General features: G+C 48.5%; 1 protein-coding gene across 1 annotated transcript in view; it reads left to right on the plus strand.

Annotated features, from left to right (window-relative positions):
• Nucleotides 1-19042, plus strand: part of SLC2A9 (solute carrier family 2 member 9) — a 177676-nt gene that overhangs the window by 98534 nt on the left and 60100 nt on the right. The window contains 1 exon segment of the mRNA XM_074352921.1: nucleotides 8364-8473. Coding sequence (XP_074209022.1) covers nucleotides 8364-8473 — 110 coding nt within the window.

A 19042-nucleotide genomic window follows, 5' to 3' on the forward strand; every position in this document is an offset into this window, starting at 1 on the left:
TTAATTTCTTTCATCAGTGTTTTGTAGTTTTGGTGTAAAAGTCTTTCACCTGGATAGTTAACTTTATTCCCAAGTATTTTATTATTTTTGATATTATTGAAAATAAGATTGTTTTCTTAATTTCCTTTTTGGATGATTTATTGTTAGTACATAGAAATGCAACTGATTTTTGTATGTTGATGTTGTATCCTGAAACTTCACTGAATGTCTTTATTAGTTCTTACATTCTGTGTGTGTGTGTGTGTGTGTGTGTGTGTGTGTATGTGGTGGGGGTGTCTTAAGGTCTTCTACCTATAAGAGCATATTATTTGCAAAGAGTGCTAACTTTACTGTTCCTTTCTGATTTGGATGTCTTTTCTTTCTTTTTCTTGCCTGATCGCTCTGGCTAGGACTTCTAAAAATGGCAAGAGTGGGCATTCTTGCCTTGTTCCTGACCTTAGAGGGAAAGCTTTCAGTTTTTCACTGTTGAGTGTGATGTGAGCTTATCATGTATGCCCTTTATTACACTGAGGCAATTTCCTTCTATCCTTAGTTTGTTGACGATTGTTTTTAATCTTTAAGTCAGGAGTAATACTTTCAGCTTGGCATGGCACTTGACATGGCATAGAGTAAAGCCCTTAGGACCAAGATCTGGAGACCTGGCTTTCTGTCTCACTGCGACCACAAACCTGCACTTGAAAACGGGGTCAGTTACTTTCCCTCACCCAGCCTCTGTCTGTTCAGCTGTGATAATAATCAAGTGCACGCTTATTTAGCACTTCATATGAGCCAAGAGCTGCCTCCACCGTGGCCCTGTGAGCTCGGCACCACTGATAGGCACAGAGACATTGAGAGGCTTTCCCTAGGTCACACAGCTAGGAAAGGTCGAAAGGGGATTCTAGCCCCAGCCATTTGGCCACAAGATCTGGGTGCTTAAGCTCTGAGCAGGGTGGGTCTCCAGGGACCCCTCAGAGCATCCTCATTTGTGTCACTGGGCTGAGTTCCCCAGGTCACCCTGAGACAGCCAAGGGGACAAATCTTACTTCCATCTTACATACAAAAGGACAAACACAGGTTAGCAGCAAATCCCAGCATCAGAGCTCAGTTGTGCTGTGCTGCAGTCCACGCCCCCTCCCTGACCCCGCTACCTTTTAATCCAAATGATTCATGAGACCGAAGAAAAGCACTATCTTTCACAGATGAAAAACTTGAAATGCCCTTTAAAACTTCCTTTGTCACCTTAGTTTTAGCAGAAATTATTGGGGGACATAGCCTGGGGTTAAGGCAGTTGTAAATACTGCTCGGCATCTCCATTCATCATCTTATTCTGGCCCCAGGTGTCCTGCAGGGTAGGTGGTATCGTCCGCCTTTTCTAGATAAAGAAACTGGCTTACAGAGGGCCAAGGACTTGCTCAAGGTCACAGTGGGCAGTGCCAGTGCTGTCAGACTCACATGTCCTGGCACCAGGTGCCCTGCCAGATTGGCCAGCCCATCTCTAAGACCATCTATCTTGTACTGAATCAGCGCTTCTCAGCCTTGGCACTATGCACATTTGGGGCTAGAAAAATATATTGTCGTGGGAGCTGTCCTATGCACTGTAGGATGTTTTGCAGCTTACCTGGCCTCTAGCCACTAGATGACACTAAATATAACAACCAAAATGTCTCCAGACATTATCAAATGTCAGCTGGGGTCAAAATTGCCCCCAGTTGAGAACTGCTATATTAAACACGCCTTATATCTTGTTCAGAACATTTTTGCCTTAAGAGTCGATGAATGGCTTTCGCACACTTTAGAAAGTTGGATTTAACAACATTGAGTTATTTCTCAATTCCTTTTCAGTGTCGGATTGTTTTTTCCCCTTCTTCTCACAATAGCTTTCAAATTCTCTTCTCTAAAATTAGACCTGTCACTTAAAATTGCTTATTTTATGCAGCTGCCTTCCTCCTGAGCAATTTGTCCTTTGCATAAAAACCAGACTTTGTGCAAATGTTGTCTCTCCTAGGCTGCTTCCTCATCCTAACCATCCTCAAGGACGGAGGCCCCTCTCATGGTCCCTGGGTCTCCAGCAGCCCCTGACACAGGGCAGGCGCCGGAATGTTTGGGGCAGAAAGGAGTAGGAGGTGAGAATAGGGGGCAGGGAGGGCGCTGTTTCTACCAAGTCCCTGGGTTGAAAACTGGACCAACTGCCAAAACTGATGCAAGGAAGCCCTAGTTTCCTTGAACCTTCTTGAATCTTCTGGAATGTCAAGGATGATGGTGGTACTCTCATCTACCACGGGACGCCCTTCCTTCTTCTGCAGTCCTTCCCTCTTGAACAAAGGAGGCCAATCATACCAACTTCTCCGGACCTCAGCTTCCTGTTATGAAAAACAGAGATGTGGGGAAGGCATAGCTCAGTGGTAGAGCACGTGCTTAGCATGCAGATCCTGGGTTCAATCCCCAGTGCCTCCATTTAAATAAAATAAATAAATAAAACCTAATTACTGCCCCGCCAAATTTAAAAAAGAAAGAAAGAAAGAAAGAAAAACAGGGATGATCATACTCCTTTTTCAGTAGAGCTGCCATGAGCTTGTGCCATCTGGGCTTGTGTACGTGGACCATCTCAGATGGTAACTTCTGAGCTTCTGTGAGGTCTCCCTTCCTCCCGGCTGCTCTCAGCAAGCCTGTTCCTAGCATTGTTTTCTTCTCCCTCGATGCCACACGCTTTCAAACTTTACTGCTTCCGATAGGCACCTTGGCTGGGAAAGATGATAGCCAAGCTTGTCAAAGATAGTTGTAAACCAAGAGTGGAGACGCTCAGAGCGCAGGCTGAGCACAAGCCGCAGGGGCCTGGTGACCCCATTCTAGACACTCGGAGGCCTTTTACTGCTGCCATGTTTGTTCACTCAGTGGGGGTCCAAGCATCACGTTCCCACGGAGCTGGTATGGTCCTCGAACTCTTTACCTCCTCCTGGACTAGATCTGGGAGGGCGAGGATGTGTGTGGTGATCCCTGCTGTAACCCCCGTGCCTAGCAGAGCACCAGACATCCTGCATTTTCTGTAAACAATCAATCAAACGGAAAAGGAACAAGGCTGGCAGAAGGGAGGGAGTGTGGGAGACAGGAAAGCCTCAGGTAGGTTTGTAGTGAAAATATGGCACCTTCCCCCTTGGCCAGCCTGGAACCATATGAGGGTCCATCTCCTTTGTCTAAGGATCACTGGGAATTCTGAAGCCTAAATCATGTTCTGCACAAAACTTCTCATCAGAAGTTCAGAAGCACTATAAATAGCATTCATTTTGAATTTCCTTCCCAAATAGCTTCCTGACCCAAATTAGGAGAATCAAATGTTTTGTTACCCTAATAACTGAGACCATCTCACTGAATGAACTTGCTCTGTCCCCATGAGTGGAGAGAATGCTAAAATGGGGAGCCTCTGTGTGGCCACCGTAGCGTGTGGTTAAAAGCAGAAGTCCTGGAGGCCACTGTCTATGTTCAACTCCCAGCATTGAACTTTCGGTTTAGAGGACAAGTTGCATAACTGCTCCGTGCCTCAGTTTCCCCAGCTGTAAAGGGGAAATGGTTGTGAAGTCAGAGAAAGGATGTGTATAAATCCCTCACCACAGGGCCAGCTGCATAGTTGGTACCAAATAATCCTATTACTAGGCATAAGACAAAGGCAGTATCTTGTTTTAGGAGCCCTGCCCTGAGACCACCGGATGCCTGGTTCCAGCCCACCTCCTACGACCTCCTAGCTGTGTAACCCTGGGGAACATTTAACTATTTGATCTCAATCCCTGACATGAAAAATGGGGACATGACTCAAAGGAGACGAGAAAGGTGGTTCCAGCTGGATAAGGGCTGGCAGGGTGAGGTAATGTCCTTATGTAAGAGGAAGGGCAAGACCAGGTAACTCAACCACTTAGAAAATCTTTTAAAAGCTAGAATTTTCTGGCCAGTATTAACATTTGATTCCTTACTTTGTATCTTTCTATATTTTCATGGAGAAAAAGAGGGGCAGAGAAGGGAGCTACCCTTCACTGAGCACAGAGAGCCGGGCGCTACAGATGCCTCATATGACTTAGTGCTCACAGCACTTGAAGGATGCAAAGCGGGGCCGGGAGGCTGAGGCCCCGCCACATTCACTCCGCTGGTAGCTACTGCTGGGAATCAAGCCAGCGTGTCCACTCACGGCCTCCCCTGTTTCCAAAGTTCATGAGGAAGGGACTTCCAATTTTAAGTTGCCCTGACCCTGGAGTTCAGCCCCTCTGGGGGCTCAGTCACAGGCCCGCTTGCCCTGGAGGAGGCCTGCAATGGTTTGTGGGTCCTGTTTTGCAAACAGGAGGTAGGCTGCCGAGGCCAGGCCTCAGCTGGCCTCACGGAGAGCGGCAGGGACAACCAGCCCAGTCCTCCACCTCCACTGTCAGGCTGAATCAAGGCCTGATGAGAGTGAGGAGTGACGTTGGCGCAGGGCTCTGGATGAAGCAGCTCTGCCAGGGAACAGGGTCCGGGCTTTCAGGGACTGTCAGAAAGTGAAGCCCCTGCCTAGTGGAGGAGGGCTTGCTTTTCTCTGCTGCAGCCCCGTTATCCTTTCCCATGATGCACTCTGTTCCCTCCCGGCCCGTAGTTATCCTTTCCCGTGGTGCAGTCAAGGCCACGGGTATATACAGGAGTCGGGGAGTAACAGTGGCTAGAGGAGAATCTCAAGTCAGTAAGCTGGGCTCAGAGCCCAGCACAGCCCGCGCAGCGGGAAGAACGCGGTGCGGGAAGCAAACAGGCCTGGGTGTCAGCCCTGTTCTTGCATTCTGCGCTGTGTGTAGTCTCTCTGATCCTCAGGCAACATGCTTCCCACGCTGTTGAGAGGTGAAAATGATTATGCGTGCTGCACTTTGTCTCTAGAACACATGTGCTGAGTTAAGAACGAGGGCTTAGGGCATTAGAGGAAAGGAGTCAAGGAGTCAAGGAGCCCAAATCCTTTCCATGTGCCCCCCTCCCACCAGCCCCTGTAAAGTCCCTCGAAGGTCCGTCCCATGGGGAGGAGGCCCGGCTGAGGCAGGTGCGGAGTGCATCCTCCCTCGGTGTGCCCACGACTGTCCCACGTTCTCCTTTGCCAAGGAGCAGTCACATCTCGACAGAGACAGGAATCCTCCAGAACCATACCCACTATTTGTTATGCATCAATTAGAGAAAAGATGCTTCACTTCATCATTTAAAAAACTTTCATAACAACCCTGAAAGACAGAGCATGATTACCTTCTTTCAGAGACAGAGATTCAGAGACATGAAATCACTTGCCTCCAGACCCACAGGTCAAGAGAGGCAGCGCTGGGACTGAAATCCCAGCTTGCGGGCCTCCCAGAATTGCTGCTCCATCCGCTCCAGGGTCTGCCTCAGTAGGCAGAGACTGTCAGGCGGCCAGAAAGAGCACGATCTTGTTGGGATGAGGTCAACACAAATCATAGTCTACAGGAGGGTCCACTTCAAGACACGCTTCCCACTCCTTGGGGACTTGACTCCATGTTGTATGATGCCCTCAAACTGCCCGATCAAATAAGCCTCAGTGGGAGCAGAGGCAGTTACCTTCCTGCTCTGTAAGATGATGCAGGGAGAGAGGGGAGAGGGACTCGTGGGACCAGCAGAATGAGACCGGCAGCTTCTGTGACATGCAGGCCTTCCCCCGGGGACAGGGCCAGTTCACCAGGTCCTCCCTGCAGGCCCCGGATGGGAAAGAGGGTCCAAAGGGCCAGTTTCTGCCTATCGATGCAGAAATGCATTAAGTGCAATATGAGTGGAGATCCACTTATAACTGTCCCTCTGAGCACGTGGTGTTATGCTCAGTGACTCTCCTTGCTAGCATTTAAACCCAGGGAAGCAGGGAAGAAAGGGGCCCGGAGAGGGGATGAGGAGCAGGAAGGAGCACTGCGTGGGAGGACAGCACGTAGCTTGCACAGAGAACCCATATCGCAGGGACCAGAGGCTGAAAGCCCCTAGAAGATGAAAAAGTCAGGGTGTGGGGTTCAGAGCCCAGGCTGAGAATAACACAAATGTCAGGCCCCCTGTGTGTGGGGTGAAAAGGGCCACAGAGACTGTTGGCTGTTGAAAATCAACAAATGTGGGCAAAGATTAAGAAAGGCATTTAAACTCCTCTGATCTGACCCTGAAGATGTGCTGGGGACCACAGCTACCTTCAAAAGTAGAGGAGGTCATCTAAGCAAATTCAGTAGAGATTGAGGCTTTGGGGAATAATTATAGCTTCTGTCACAGCCCTGAGAGCCATAGTAATAAACGGATTTATCAGGAACTACTTCTGCACTCTATGGATGTGACAGCAAAGATAGAGACTAAAATTCTAATTGATCAGCTCACGCAAGTGACAGGCAGACACAAGCAGGAGGGTCTTTATTTACGTGAACATTAAAACCCATTTTTGCCACCAGATGCATCAGTGCCCACAAGCTCAGAGAAATTTGTGCAGTGGTTTTTACTGAAGTCTTCAGGTGTGCCTATAATTTTAGGAAGGATTACTAATTCACTCAAAAACAAACTGGAAAAAAAATGCACAGCACGGGAGCTGTGAGTTCAGTCTGACGGGGACTTACTGAGGACTATAGCCTGGGAGACAGCCTCTCAGATACCTCTGAGGAACTGCTCCAAAGAGGGAGCAGGGGAGGTCAGTATCTATGCGATTTTGGTGAATGAGGCACGTGCAATCAAACACATCTCCATAGGAGGTTGCTGCTAGTCACAAGGACAGATGTATCTGTTAATGGTTTTAGTGCTTTTCTAGATATGAGAAGATGCAAGAAATTGAGTTCATAAAATCTCTTGAAAACATCTTAACTGTCTGAAGGACTGTTCTTCCAGTTTTTCGCAGAGTGCAGAGGGCCTCATTCCTGACCTCCGCCCTGAGCTCCTTTCAGGGTCTGTTAAAGGTCAGTGACTGCAGTGGCTAATGACCTTGTGTGGATGGCGAGTGATCTTAGTTGGCAGAACTGTCTGTAGATATGAGTAGGTCCTAAATTATATCTTCTCCCCTAGTGTGTGAAAAAGTTTTGCCAAACAAAGTCTGGTAAAAAGACAAATCTGTAGAAACATGAGCTTTCTCCAAAAACAAAGAGCCAAATGCAGAGAGCATGCTCAGTAGAGTCGAGCCTGACGAGTCACAAGCAATAAGCTCTGATGTTTCTGCTTAACGATGATCAGTTTACAGGTGTTTCCAAGGCCCTTCGAGGAAGCAGGTGTCCTCATCAGATTTCACGTATCAGGATGGCATGATTTTCTGTCATTCAGCAAACTCTTGCTTTTCAATGAAATGGCTGGGGTTGGGAGAACACAGATGATTTCTGTCTAGCTTTCTGATCCAAAACTTGAAGTAAATAACGAACAGTGACAATCCTTCCCCAATTCCTGACATCTCCCAGGAAGGGTGTGACTATCCTCTTTTGATCTCGGAGGAGAAGGAATCTCAGTGGGGCAGAGAGAATTACCTGAGGTCACACAGGTAATTCAAGATGGAGCCAGGTCTCCAAACTTCAAATCAGTGATTGTCTGATGCCCTGTGAGCATAAACAATATAGGCCTTCTCTCACATGAAGGAAATTGGGAGGGCTGGCACAGCAGCCCTAGGACCACATACTCTGGTTTGCTGAGGGGAGGCCCGATTTATGCCTGCTGTCCTGGAATAATTATTTACACTCTCCAAAGTACCCAGGTTTGGGTAATGAATTATAAAATCACTCTAGTGAATAAGGACAGAGGTTCCTTCTAACTTCCTGCTCCAGCATCTGAACAGGTGGCTTCCATCTCATAAGGGTTCTATATATAGTTATGCAGCTTGTGTGTTGCACAACTCTCAGGAGCTTCATTCACATTGTACCCATTACAGATTTATTATGACAATTTTTCCGATGGATGACAGTAAAGTGTCTTTGGATCAGGGACCATTTCTAATTCTCACAAAGTTACTGTGAAAACTAAAAGCAATGCTGTCCTGAGGTCACCTAGTGTCCCAACAGGGCTGCTGAAGCTCCAGCCATCACATTCACCATCCTGACAGCAGAAAGGCAGAAGAGCAAAAATGGGATCACAACTCCTTGAAGAAAATCTCCTTTTAAGGAGGATTACTAGAAGCCCCACCAACATTTCTGTTCATATCTCATTGCCACACTTAGCTGAGCACATGTTGCTCCTAGTAACATAGGAGTTCGGTTAGTGATGGAGAGGCGGAAATGTGGGAGAAGGCAGAAAATAAGTGATTGGCTACACCGCATACCTCCACCTTGTGACTCTGGATTTAGTAGCAAATCTCAGAGACTACCAAGTACCTGAATTTAATTTGGGAAATACATACCTCTCACTGACTTTCCTGCCTTCTTTTTTCTTTTTTTTTTCCTGCTCTAAAGATTGGTTCTACACCAACAGTATCTTTGGAAATGCTGGAATCCCTCCAGAAAAGATCCCCTACATCACCTTGAGCACAGGTGGCATCGAGATTTTGGCTTCCATCTTCTCTGTAAGTAAATTGAGGGTTATTCTTGAGAACATCATGCGGGGCTGGGGGGATGGTAAACAGCGCTGTGGGGACCCCCTGGTAACAAACTGACATGCCTTTAAGAGAGCATACCCTTTGTCACTCCACAGATGTCTGAATTTGGGGAGTTTATCATGCAGTTTATCACTGACATTTCGCCCATCTAAAGAGTATTCTTGTCTACATTTTGTTTCCCTGTTGTCTCCCTGTTAATAAATAGCTTCTTTCTTTGAATGACACATTATGATGAGCACTGAGTGGAGAGAGCCATGTCTCCCTGGGAGTCCAGATCAGAGTCCAGGGGAGCCTAAGTTTAAAACCATTAGCTGACTTTAAACCATGACTGTCCCAAACATGTGGGAGTTTTCAAGGCAAAGGAAAGGAGAAAGGATACTTTTATAATAAGCAACAGTGTCCAGAAGAAGAGGGGCACAGATCTCATCACTCCTTCTCAACCTCCAATGTATAGAGTAAACATTGGGGGAAAATGAATCTTTAGAGATTTCTGAATCTAGCAGAAATTGCAGAGGTTTTGCAATCAGACCGAATGAAATTTGAGTCCTGGCTCTGAAACTTACTGTCTTTGTGATGTCACAACGCACTCAACCTCTCTGATCTTCAGTTTCCCCCTTTAGGAGCTACTTCTGTCTCTTCAACCTTGACTTTGATGACCTTATTTCTACTCTTGCTTACTGATTTACACTGACAAGATTGATGCCAGTGCAACAGGCAGAGGTTTCCAACTGTATTTCTGGCGCATTTTCAAAAGAACACTTTATTTTGCCCCTTGCTTTTAATGGGGCATTCTAACAAGATGCTTTTAAAAGTGGATGTTATAAAAGTGTTGAGGACTGATGTTCCATCTCCTTCCCCTTCCACTGGCAGTCTTTTTGTTAGAGAGAAAGTATCTTGATATTTCACAATCTGTAAGTTTCCCAGAGTTCTTGTCTCACATTATAGACCCCAACCAATTGTCATTAATTTTCACATCGATCAGCAGGAGAGCACAGTCAGCCTGGAATGAAAGTGATGGGAAAATTACAGGGTTTGTTTTGGGGGTTTTTTTGGTAAAGTATTTTGTTGTTATAAGAAATCAGCATGAGCTCATTAGGATAAATTTGTAAAATACAGAAAATAGAAGCAAAGGATCCATCACCTGTGATCATACCACCCAAGTAAGTTGGGCAAACTCTCCCCTGGTGCTCTCTGTACATAGATGACTGTGCTGACCTTACTCAGTATAATCCTATCTATAGACTAATTTTAATTCTGCTTTTGTCCACATAAACTTATGTCAGAATGACTTTCCATTTTATTATTTATTGTTTGAGTAAATTTTTAATTGAAGTATAACACATGTACAGAAAAGCAGGTAGAGCATCATCCCCTCTGAGTTAACACCAGTTGTGAGAGCGTATCATTCTCCAAAAAGAAGCTATGCAGCAATTTCCGTGACCGTTGTCTGTGGGGCAGGGTTCTTGAGTGTCTCTACTCGGAGCCCAGACGACAGAGCCACACTGCCTGGAATCCCAGATTTATCCCCTTTGAACTGCGTGACCCCAGGAAGTTATTCAACAGCTCTGTGACTCGATTCGCCTTTTCTGTAATGACACCATCCCTGCCTCATAGGGACGGAGTGAGAATTAAACAAGTGGACACATGGCACGTGATGTGACTCAGGGAGGGGTAGCTCTTCTTGTTCTGTTTAGGTAGGGTCCCACTATTTGTCTTTTTTAATAAGGCTATGGTGGATATCCTCCAGGAGAGCAGGACTTTACAGGGACTCTCGCAGTCTTTCTGCAGTTGCGGAAACCAAGACCAGAAGAAACGACTTACCCGGGATCACACAGCCAACAGGTCAGAACCTGAGGGAGTGGGTAGCACTCACATCTAGGACCCTATTGCTCCCCAAGACCCTGAGACTTTATGTGGGATCTCACGAATGTGCACATCACTCCTGAAGGTCTGGTTACTGCCCCCATTTGAAAGGGGACCGAACAGAGGGAGTGGTGATGCTTGCAACCTCAGTCCCTCTAATTCCAGAAGCCCCTCCTTCTGGTCCCCATGCTCTAGCTGGCCGATCACCCTCATTAAAAGCTGACAATGTTTGATGAAGTACCTCTTGCAAGGACTAATCCCAGGAAGGAGGTAAATGACTTCACCCTCCTGGGAGAGAAAGAGGGGACCTTTCTCAAATCAGAACAGGGAGTCACAGCCTCTGGAGAGTCTGCCCGCTGCTCTCCTCAAGTTTGGATCATGACGGGCCATGGTCATTTGGATTATGTGCATTTTAGAGGCATGGGCACCCCCGTGTGGGCCCAGAATGGGAATGACAGCTTCATAGTTCTGGTGGTGGATTCATCCATCCACGCATTCACCCATGCCAGGCAGCTATGGGGCACCCATATCATGTTCCTGCTGGGAGGTCACTAGTGAAGTTATCGTGATCTAAGGAAAAGGACCCAGAAACAGATGTGTGCCGTGTGTGGGATGGGTTCTCCTGTGAGGGGATCCAAGAGGTCTTCCTGGAGGAGGGGCCCAGGAGGCTGAGTGCTGAAGGGCCAGCGGGAGTTAGCCAGGTGGAGGGCAGCCTGCCCGTGGCCCTGTGTGCAGCCCCCAGTGTGTGCTCCCTCCTAGTTTACCTTCTTAAGGAGCTGAAAATGCAGAACTGTCCATTGAAAACAGTTGTAGAAATAGTAGCATTTACTCCAATCCCTGGAAAACCATGAGGTTAAATTCAGCACGAGGCTGGGAGTCTGGGATGGAACAATGTTCTGGCAGAGAGACAGTTCAGGCTTTAGTGCCTGGTGGCTCTGAATTCAAATCCTAATCATCCTTTTACCAACTGTGGTTTTGGGAAAAGTGCCCAACATCTCTGAAATGATTTGTTCATCTTTAAAATGGATACCTAACCACGTCCACCTGTGGGAGGCAGAATACTGCCCAAATGTCCATGTCCTAATTGCTAGGAAAAGAATATGTTACTTGACAGGGCAAAAGAGGCTTTGCGGGCATGATTGAGTTAACGGTTGGGGGATGGGGAGGTCATCCTGGATTGTCTGGGTGGGTTCGATAGAATTGCAAGGGCCCTTACGAGAGAGGCAGGAGGGTCCGTCAGAGAAGGAGATGTGAAGCCCAAAGCAGAGGTGGTGCAGCTGTTGGCTCTGATGATGGAGGGCCAGGCCGCAAGCCAAGGAGTGAGGGCAGCCGTGAGAAGCCGGAAAAGGCGGGGGACAGGTCCTCCCTGAGAGCCTCCCGGAGGGACAGAGCCCTGCCAGCAACCGATCTTTGCTCCACGAGACCTGGTTCAGACTTGTGACCTCGGGAACTGTGAGAGAATAAATGTAGGTTCCAAAAAGCCACAAAGTTGGTGGTAACTTGTTACAGCAGCCACAGGAAACGGATGCACAAGCTTCCAGAACACGTCATGGAAACGAAACTCAGAGCACGTGGAGGCCCGCTGGACGGTCCTGGCGGGGTCGAGATTCAGGGCATCCCTTGACCCTTCCAAAGCCTGTGTGACCTTGTTTCCAAATGTCTGCGTGCTGTTTCATCCAGCCCCGGGGGGAAATGGCCTGCCTGAAAGGACTTTCCAAGTTTTTTTTCTTCTTCTTGAGATTTTGACATTCTCTTCAAATGGCTCCAGGACCTGATAACACAGAGAAAGACATTTTTGTTCTTTTGATCTGCAATTAATTTTGGCTCCTGGCTTCGCTCATCAGCGGGGGCAGCTGTAAATAATTGCCGCCTTGCAGAAACAGCTGGTTTTCCAAATAGCTTCTCAAGGTGCAGCATTGGGTCTCTGATGAGTGAGCATCCGCAGAGTGTCGCTCAGGGCGCAGGACCCAAGGGTCCACTGCCACGTGAGGCGGCAGCTGGTGAGGCACAAGGCTCATTCCATTGAGAAGCAGGGAGGCTGTCCTCTTTTAAATCAGGGGAGACGGAATTCACATGTCACTCTTACTCTTTAGTCATGGCAGGAAATTTCTGCCATCGTCTGAAACAGACTACACCATAGAGACTAAGTAAAACAAACAAATTAACAAACAAACAAAAACTACTGGTTTCCACCAGTCACTCGGCTTCCCAACAAATTCCACGATTTCACCATCAAAACCTCCCGTGTTCCCTGCTGCATCCCTGGCCACTGGATCCAGCGCACGCTGGAGGAGAGAGCAGGTGGAGGGGATGATGCAGAACGGCGAGGTGCCCTTGTTGCCGCAAAACCAGCCTCTGTAACCCCAGAAGACGACTGAGACTCGGGGGCAGAGTTTTGGGAGAATCCAGAAAGAGCAGAACTTTGCTGCTTTGCCAGGGGAAGGGGAGTCATACCAGGCTCATGCCTTAGGGGCTGTGAATCCATCTTGGGGTGGGGTCTTGAGGTATTTACAGAAAAACTGAACGGAACAGAAAAGGTGGTAACAGTCAGGGCGCTTTGCAGGGTGCTGCTGCAATCCTCTCAGCCTCGGTAAATCTTCCTGGCGTCAGGAGGAACTCCAGCGGGTCTGTCTGTCCTTCTGCGATTATAGCCTGTTACCTCCTTCCTGGAGCTTAGCCTCTGCGTTAAAGCTAGTAATGAATCAGCAAGCAGTTTTAGCCTCAGGGAAGCAAGTTTGTCTGTCTCCTGCTCCTTCACCGCGGCGCTGCGCTCACCAGCTGGGTGCCCATGGGCCAGTTATTCAGCCTCTCTGAGCCCCTGTTTTCTCTTAGGGGACGTGGAGTAAGAGCAAATCTCTCCCTCAGCAGGTACTATCACGAGAATCCTACAGCGATTCGCAGCGCTTGGCACAGGGCAGGCACTTAATAAATGTTAACTGTTGCTGTGGGTTGAATGGTGGCCCCTGAAAATCCGTATGTTGACACTCTAGCCCCTAGTATCTTAGAACATGACCTGACTTGGAAATAGGGTCACCGCAGATGTCATTAGCTAAGATGAGACCCCCCTGGAGCCCTGATCCAACATGACTGGTGTCTTTATAAAAGGGGGAGTTTGGACACAGGCTCACACAGGGAGCACCACGTGAATGCTGACGTTAGGCCGCAAAAGCCAAGGAGCTGCGAGAAGCTGGGAGAGAGGCCTGGGACAGACCCTTCCCCACACCTTCAGAGGGAGACGGCCCTGCCACTGCCTTGATCTTGGACTTGTAGCCTCCAGGCCTTCTGGAGAAGAAATTTCTGCTGCTTAAGCCACTCAGTTTGCGATTCGTTATGACAGCAACCCCTGGCAAACGAGCCCAGTCATTGTTGGTTATTAGCATTCCTGAAGAGAACCAAACGTATGTTACAGAAAGACGTGAGCATGCCCTGCTGCCTCCTAAAATCCTGGGAGATGAAACGGAGCCAGAGCGTCATTCTTTCAACATTCAGCAGGTGCCAGGTGGGCCCCTGCCCTGTGCCAGGCATGGCCCAGGTTCGCAGGATGCACCAGTGGCTGAAAGAGACACAGGTCCTTGCCCAGGAGGAGGCGAGCTCCCAGCGGGGGGACCAACCAAAACAATGGCACGAGCGAGCGGGCACCTGCAGGGTGGTTAGAAGGTGTGGGAGGCTGTGAGGACAGTAGAGCAGAGCAGCGGGATGGAGAGGTGGGGCGGGTTGCTGTATTAAATACCATGGTCGGGATCCAGGGCTGAGGGAGCTGTCTGTCACCCAGACACCCGGGGAAGAACGTTCCAGGCAGAGGGAGTAGCCAGAAGGAAGGCTTGCATCAGTCAGACCCCAGCAGGAGTCGGCCCAGTGACCGGAGGGGTCAGAGGACAGACGAACTCGGGGTTGGCGGGTCTGTAGGGTGGGTGGGCCACGCATCAGGAGCCGTGACCTTCAGTAGAGGGACACAGCCAACCAAACTTCACCTGTAGGAAGGGGACCGGGGGACCATCCCCAGGTTCCCTTCCCTCCTTCTGATTTCTTACTGCTGCCTTGTTGGCGGACACCCTCTGGAGGCAGCGGGCTAGGGGGCCTGTTGATCTGGTCCTGTGGATCCTTATCCAGGACACAGGGCATCTGGAGAGGCAGACGGTGTCTAGAAGAGGCTTTACATGGGAGTAGGAACACGCCTGCAGGTTTGAAGGATGGCAGGGGGGCTGGGGATCTGGAGGGACTCAACCCAGGGGATCAAAAGCAGAATGCCATGTTGCGTTAGGAAAGGATCCCTCCGGCCACTGTAAAGAAGTAGGTGTAGGGGAGGGGTGTGGGGAGGACGGAAGCGGGGAGACTGTTAGGAGGCTTGAAAAGAGGCTGCTTTGCCCAGTGAATCATCAGACTGAACACGCTCTAAAGCTGGCACCAAAACTGAGTTCAGTTCATCTTCCTCTGCGGAGGAAACCCTTCCACCGCTGAACGACGACTCTGCGGCATTTCTATGGGTCACAACGTGGCAGGAAGAAACTTCCCCCCCACAGCCTCCACTGAGAGATTAAGTCCCCAGTTTATCGAACAAAGGTTACAGGAACTTAGCAGAGGTGGGTGCCACAGCAAACAAAAGCAGAACCAGAGTTCTCCCTTGGCCCCCAAACTCCCTGGAAGGCGTGGTGGCTGTCAGAGGCTCCATCCAGCCAGGCAACACCCACCAGAGCTGAGGAACTAAAATTCAGGCTGAGCAGCTTTTTGGATCCTGCGCTCACATCATCATTCAAGAAGCACTCAGGCCATCTGTGGCCTCGGTGGGAAGTCTGCATGTGGGCATGGGGACTCTCCTGGTTCTGAGGGCTCCTCCTCACGGGAGGGGGGTTAGAAGGGGAGTGAGGAAGACGGCGTGCAGAGTCAGGACAGGCAGTTTCTCCCTGGGAGCCATCTCCCCGCCGTCACTGCTCCCACCCACTCCCAACACTGATAATAGCTTCCGTCAGGTGGTTCTGTTTCTGAGTTTGGCCAAGGACATTCCCTGACTCCCAGGATATGTGCCTGATGCTTCATTTTTCCACCAAACATCTTCTGATCTCCTCCCGATCTCTCCGGTAGCCTCCTTCGGCTCCCCTGTGTCTGGGCTGCCCTACAGCTTCCTGCATCAAAGGAAGGTGGAGACATGCCTCGGGGCTCCAGGCTCCTGATGTGAGCACACTGATTCTGAAGCCAGCTGGCCACTCAGTGTCTCTTTCTCAATTCCTATTCATTAAGGACCAATTTTTTTCCATTTGCCCAGAGTTGAGAACAGTTTAAACTATGATCATAAGCCTCTCAAGGTCTACCTTTTCCTTTCTCGAGATGGGCAGGAGGGTGAGATGTGTTCCCCTTAGAAGTTACGGCAGCTCTGGCCTCAAGCCACTTCTCAAGTGACTGGAAAGGAAAAGATTCTCCCAGGACTTGGGAACCTGGAGGGGCCTGGTCTGCGGGCCGCCTCTCCTGCTCTCCCCGTGGGCTTCAATCCATGTCTGACTGTGCCCTTTGGTTGAAATGTCTCAAGACCATTTTAATCTATTATACTTGGGGATCACAGACCACCCTGGAATAACAATCATTTAAACAGTTACTTTTTTCATTCTTCAACCTTTGACCCAAACAGATACACATGTCTCACACACATTCATCTTTTAAACAGAAATTTCCAAACAAAGTTTATGTTTCAGTGAATTATTTTCAGCTTTCACTTTAGAGAGAGCCTGTTCCAAGTCGAAAATGACTTCTGAGACCCCGTCTTCTGAACACAGACTGAAAAACTCCATTAACTGGCAGATAACCACAGCTTTCCATGGCCTCTGCTTCTTTTCAGACCGAGATTTGTGAAAGCAAAGATGAGCGCTGGCATATTTAAAACAGAAGCACTAGGCGTTCAGAGTAACACTGAAGCTTGACGGTTTCCTCAGGCACTCTGCCTTGGTGGCAGAGCTGAGCTGGTGATAATGAAGCCATTCCCTGTTCCTTTCCCCCATCCTTCCATAACTGAAGCTTTAGCAATAATCCAGTTTCTGCCTGGGGCGTCACTCACTGCTGGTGTGGCAAGAGCTCCTCAGGGATCCCGCCAGCCCCAAAGTGTCAGGGTCAAGGGCAACCATTTGGGATACGTGGGGGCTGTCCCCAGTCTGGGAGGCATCTTGCTCCAGTGTTCCGACTGCGTGTGTGTGTGTGTGTGTGTGTGTGTGTGTGTGTGTGTGTGAGACACAGTAGGTTTGAAGAAATGGCGATGGTAGTTATCCCACCGTATTTCTGCAAACCTCGTCTGCCCTGCTCTGCACGCGTTCTGCTAGGCGAGGGGCCGGCCCATAATTGCAGAAGCACACAGTGCATAGTTGCTTAACTGAGTGAGACTCGGTTAAAGCCATTGGAGGAAAGAAGCATCCGCTAACTAGACGGAGCGCTCTGCCTCTGGCTGGGGTCCACGCCCTCTGCCCCAAGCAGTCAGCTCGGATGTTCTGAGGGAGGCTGAGCTCCCACCAGCAGAACCTTCTTTTTCTGGAGCCCTGCACACTGTCAGCCCATGTGGCCCGTGTGCTCATGAGCAGCAAATCAAGCCAGGTGAAGGCTGAGTTCAGCGGGAACCAGCAGAATCAGAAAAGGGCCGGCCTGGAATAGGACAGAATGAAAGGGTAACTTCCATGATCTTGTAGAGGAAGGAGCTCTCCCAGGACCCCGCCATCCCTAAGATGTCAGGGATTCTGCCAAGTGCTGAGCAAGTCAGACACTTTATGCTCAGCTGTATACACAGAATGCAACATAGACAGAGATCGACCTATAAAATTCACAAGAAGTGATGTATGTAAAAGACTTTAAAGGCACATTAAGTCAAATTTGGAGGCTTAGATTGAGTCATATTTGAAATACATGAAATACATGTTTTCCTCCCTCCATCCCTTTCTTCTTTCTTCATGTGTTTAATCATTTAACAGACAAGGAGCCAAGCCCTGCTCTCCATCAGACTTGTGCTGCCTGTATTGGTTTGCTAGCGGTGCATAACAAAGTATCACAAACGAGCAGCTTCAACACAGAAATTTATCGTCTTGCATTCTGGAGGTCAGAAGCTGGAAACCAGGTGTTGGAGGGTAGATTCCTTCTGAGGCTGAGGAAGACTCTGTTCTAGGCTTCTGCCCTAGCACCTGGAGATTTGCTGACAATCCTTGGCATTCCTTGTAGAAGCATCACCTGACCTCTGCCTTCATGTTCACATGGTGTTCTCCCTGTGTGCGTGTCTGTGTCCGCATTTCCCCCTCTTTATAAGGATACCAGTCATCCTGGATTAGGGCCTACCCTAGTGACCTCATTTCAACTTGATTACTTCTGTAAAGATCCTATTTCCAAATAAAGTCACATTTTGATGTACCAGGGATTAGGACTTCAACCTGTCTTTTTTGGAGAGGACACATTTCGACTCATAACATTCCCCAAGGGCATAAGAGCCCAAACTGGAAAAAGCCCAAGTCTCCATCAACCGATGAGTGGAGAAATAAATGTGGTATATCCAGTCAATGAAATACTACTGAGCACTAAAAAGGAATCAACTATTGATACATATACAACACGGATGAATCTCAAAAGCATTTCAATAACCAGTGTGGAACTCTCATCTGATCTAGACTAATCTAGACTAATCTAGACTGATGAAAAGCATATTAGTGGTTGCCTGGGGCCAGGGGAGGGCACACAAAGGAACTTTGAAATGACAGAAATGTTCTGTATTTTGATGTGGCCAGGGTTTTATGGGTGTATAAATCTGTCAAAACATACCAAACTGTACGATGATTAAAATGGGTACATTTTTACTGAATCTAACTACATATCCATCAATGAAGTTGATTTTAAAATACCATTATTATTCCACATTTGGTCCTAGCACTGTGGGGTGGGCAGAAGGTGCATGTACATGGCTGCTGAATGACCCTGGCTCAGGAGTCCCCAGAGGGACTTTCTTGGGAGCATCAGGAGACAGACAGGTCATCCCCAGCTAACGCCAGTAACCTTCAGAGGCTGCTGTTGACGTTGAGTTAATGTCTTCTCTAATGATTTCAATGTTGAGTGGAAATACCATGTTTACTGTAATGCCTTTCGATGGACTGCGCTTCAGTGCTATTTAAAGGGGGAAGAAAGGAGCCCTGCAAACTTGACCTTCCATCCACTAGGATGGAGAGGGTTGTTTCCATCTCTTCTTCCTCTTTCACAGCCATTTCCTTGGCGTCTTCCTAGACCACATTTACAGAGTGTTTCCAAATCAAGGACAATATTTCCAGCTTTACTTTGGCTCACATTACTGGTTCACGCAGAGGCTTCAGTGACACGAAACGGCCAAATTCCTGCCCCCAACCAAGTACTCAAATGCTGGCATCATGGTGTGAGACAGTGATTATCAACTGGTTTGTGTTTGGGGTACACTTTCTGACTCTGAAATTGATGGTGGTGCCTTTGAAGAAACTAAAACAAACAAACAAAAAAACCCCGAAACAATGAAAAATACTAAAAACACTGAAGTCAGTAACAAGTTCAATGTGACAGTGCAGCACATGTCAATCTCAGTGTAACAGCCTCGGTGCTCAGTGTCTCCCGATGGCTGGTGCAGTTGTCTTGGTAATTTCTCCAGTCATTTTAGTGCCCTGTCACTGGGGACACTAGCCAAAGCCCCCAAGATGC

This window comes from Camelus bactrianus, chromosome 2, assembly GCF_048773025.1.
Source record: "Camelus bactrianus isolate YW-2024 breed Bactrian camel chromosome 2, ASM4877302v1, whole genome shotgun sequence".
NCBI classification, from domain to species: domain Eukaryota; kingdom Metazoa; phylum Chordata; class Mammalia; order Artiodactyla; family Camelidae; genus Camelus; species Camelus bactrianus.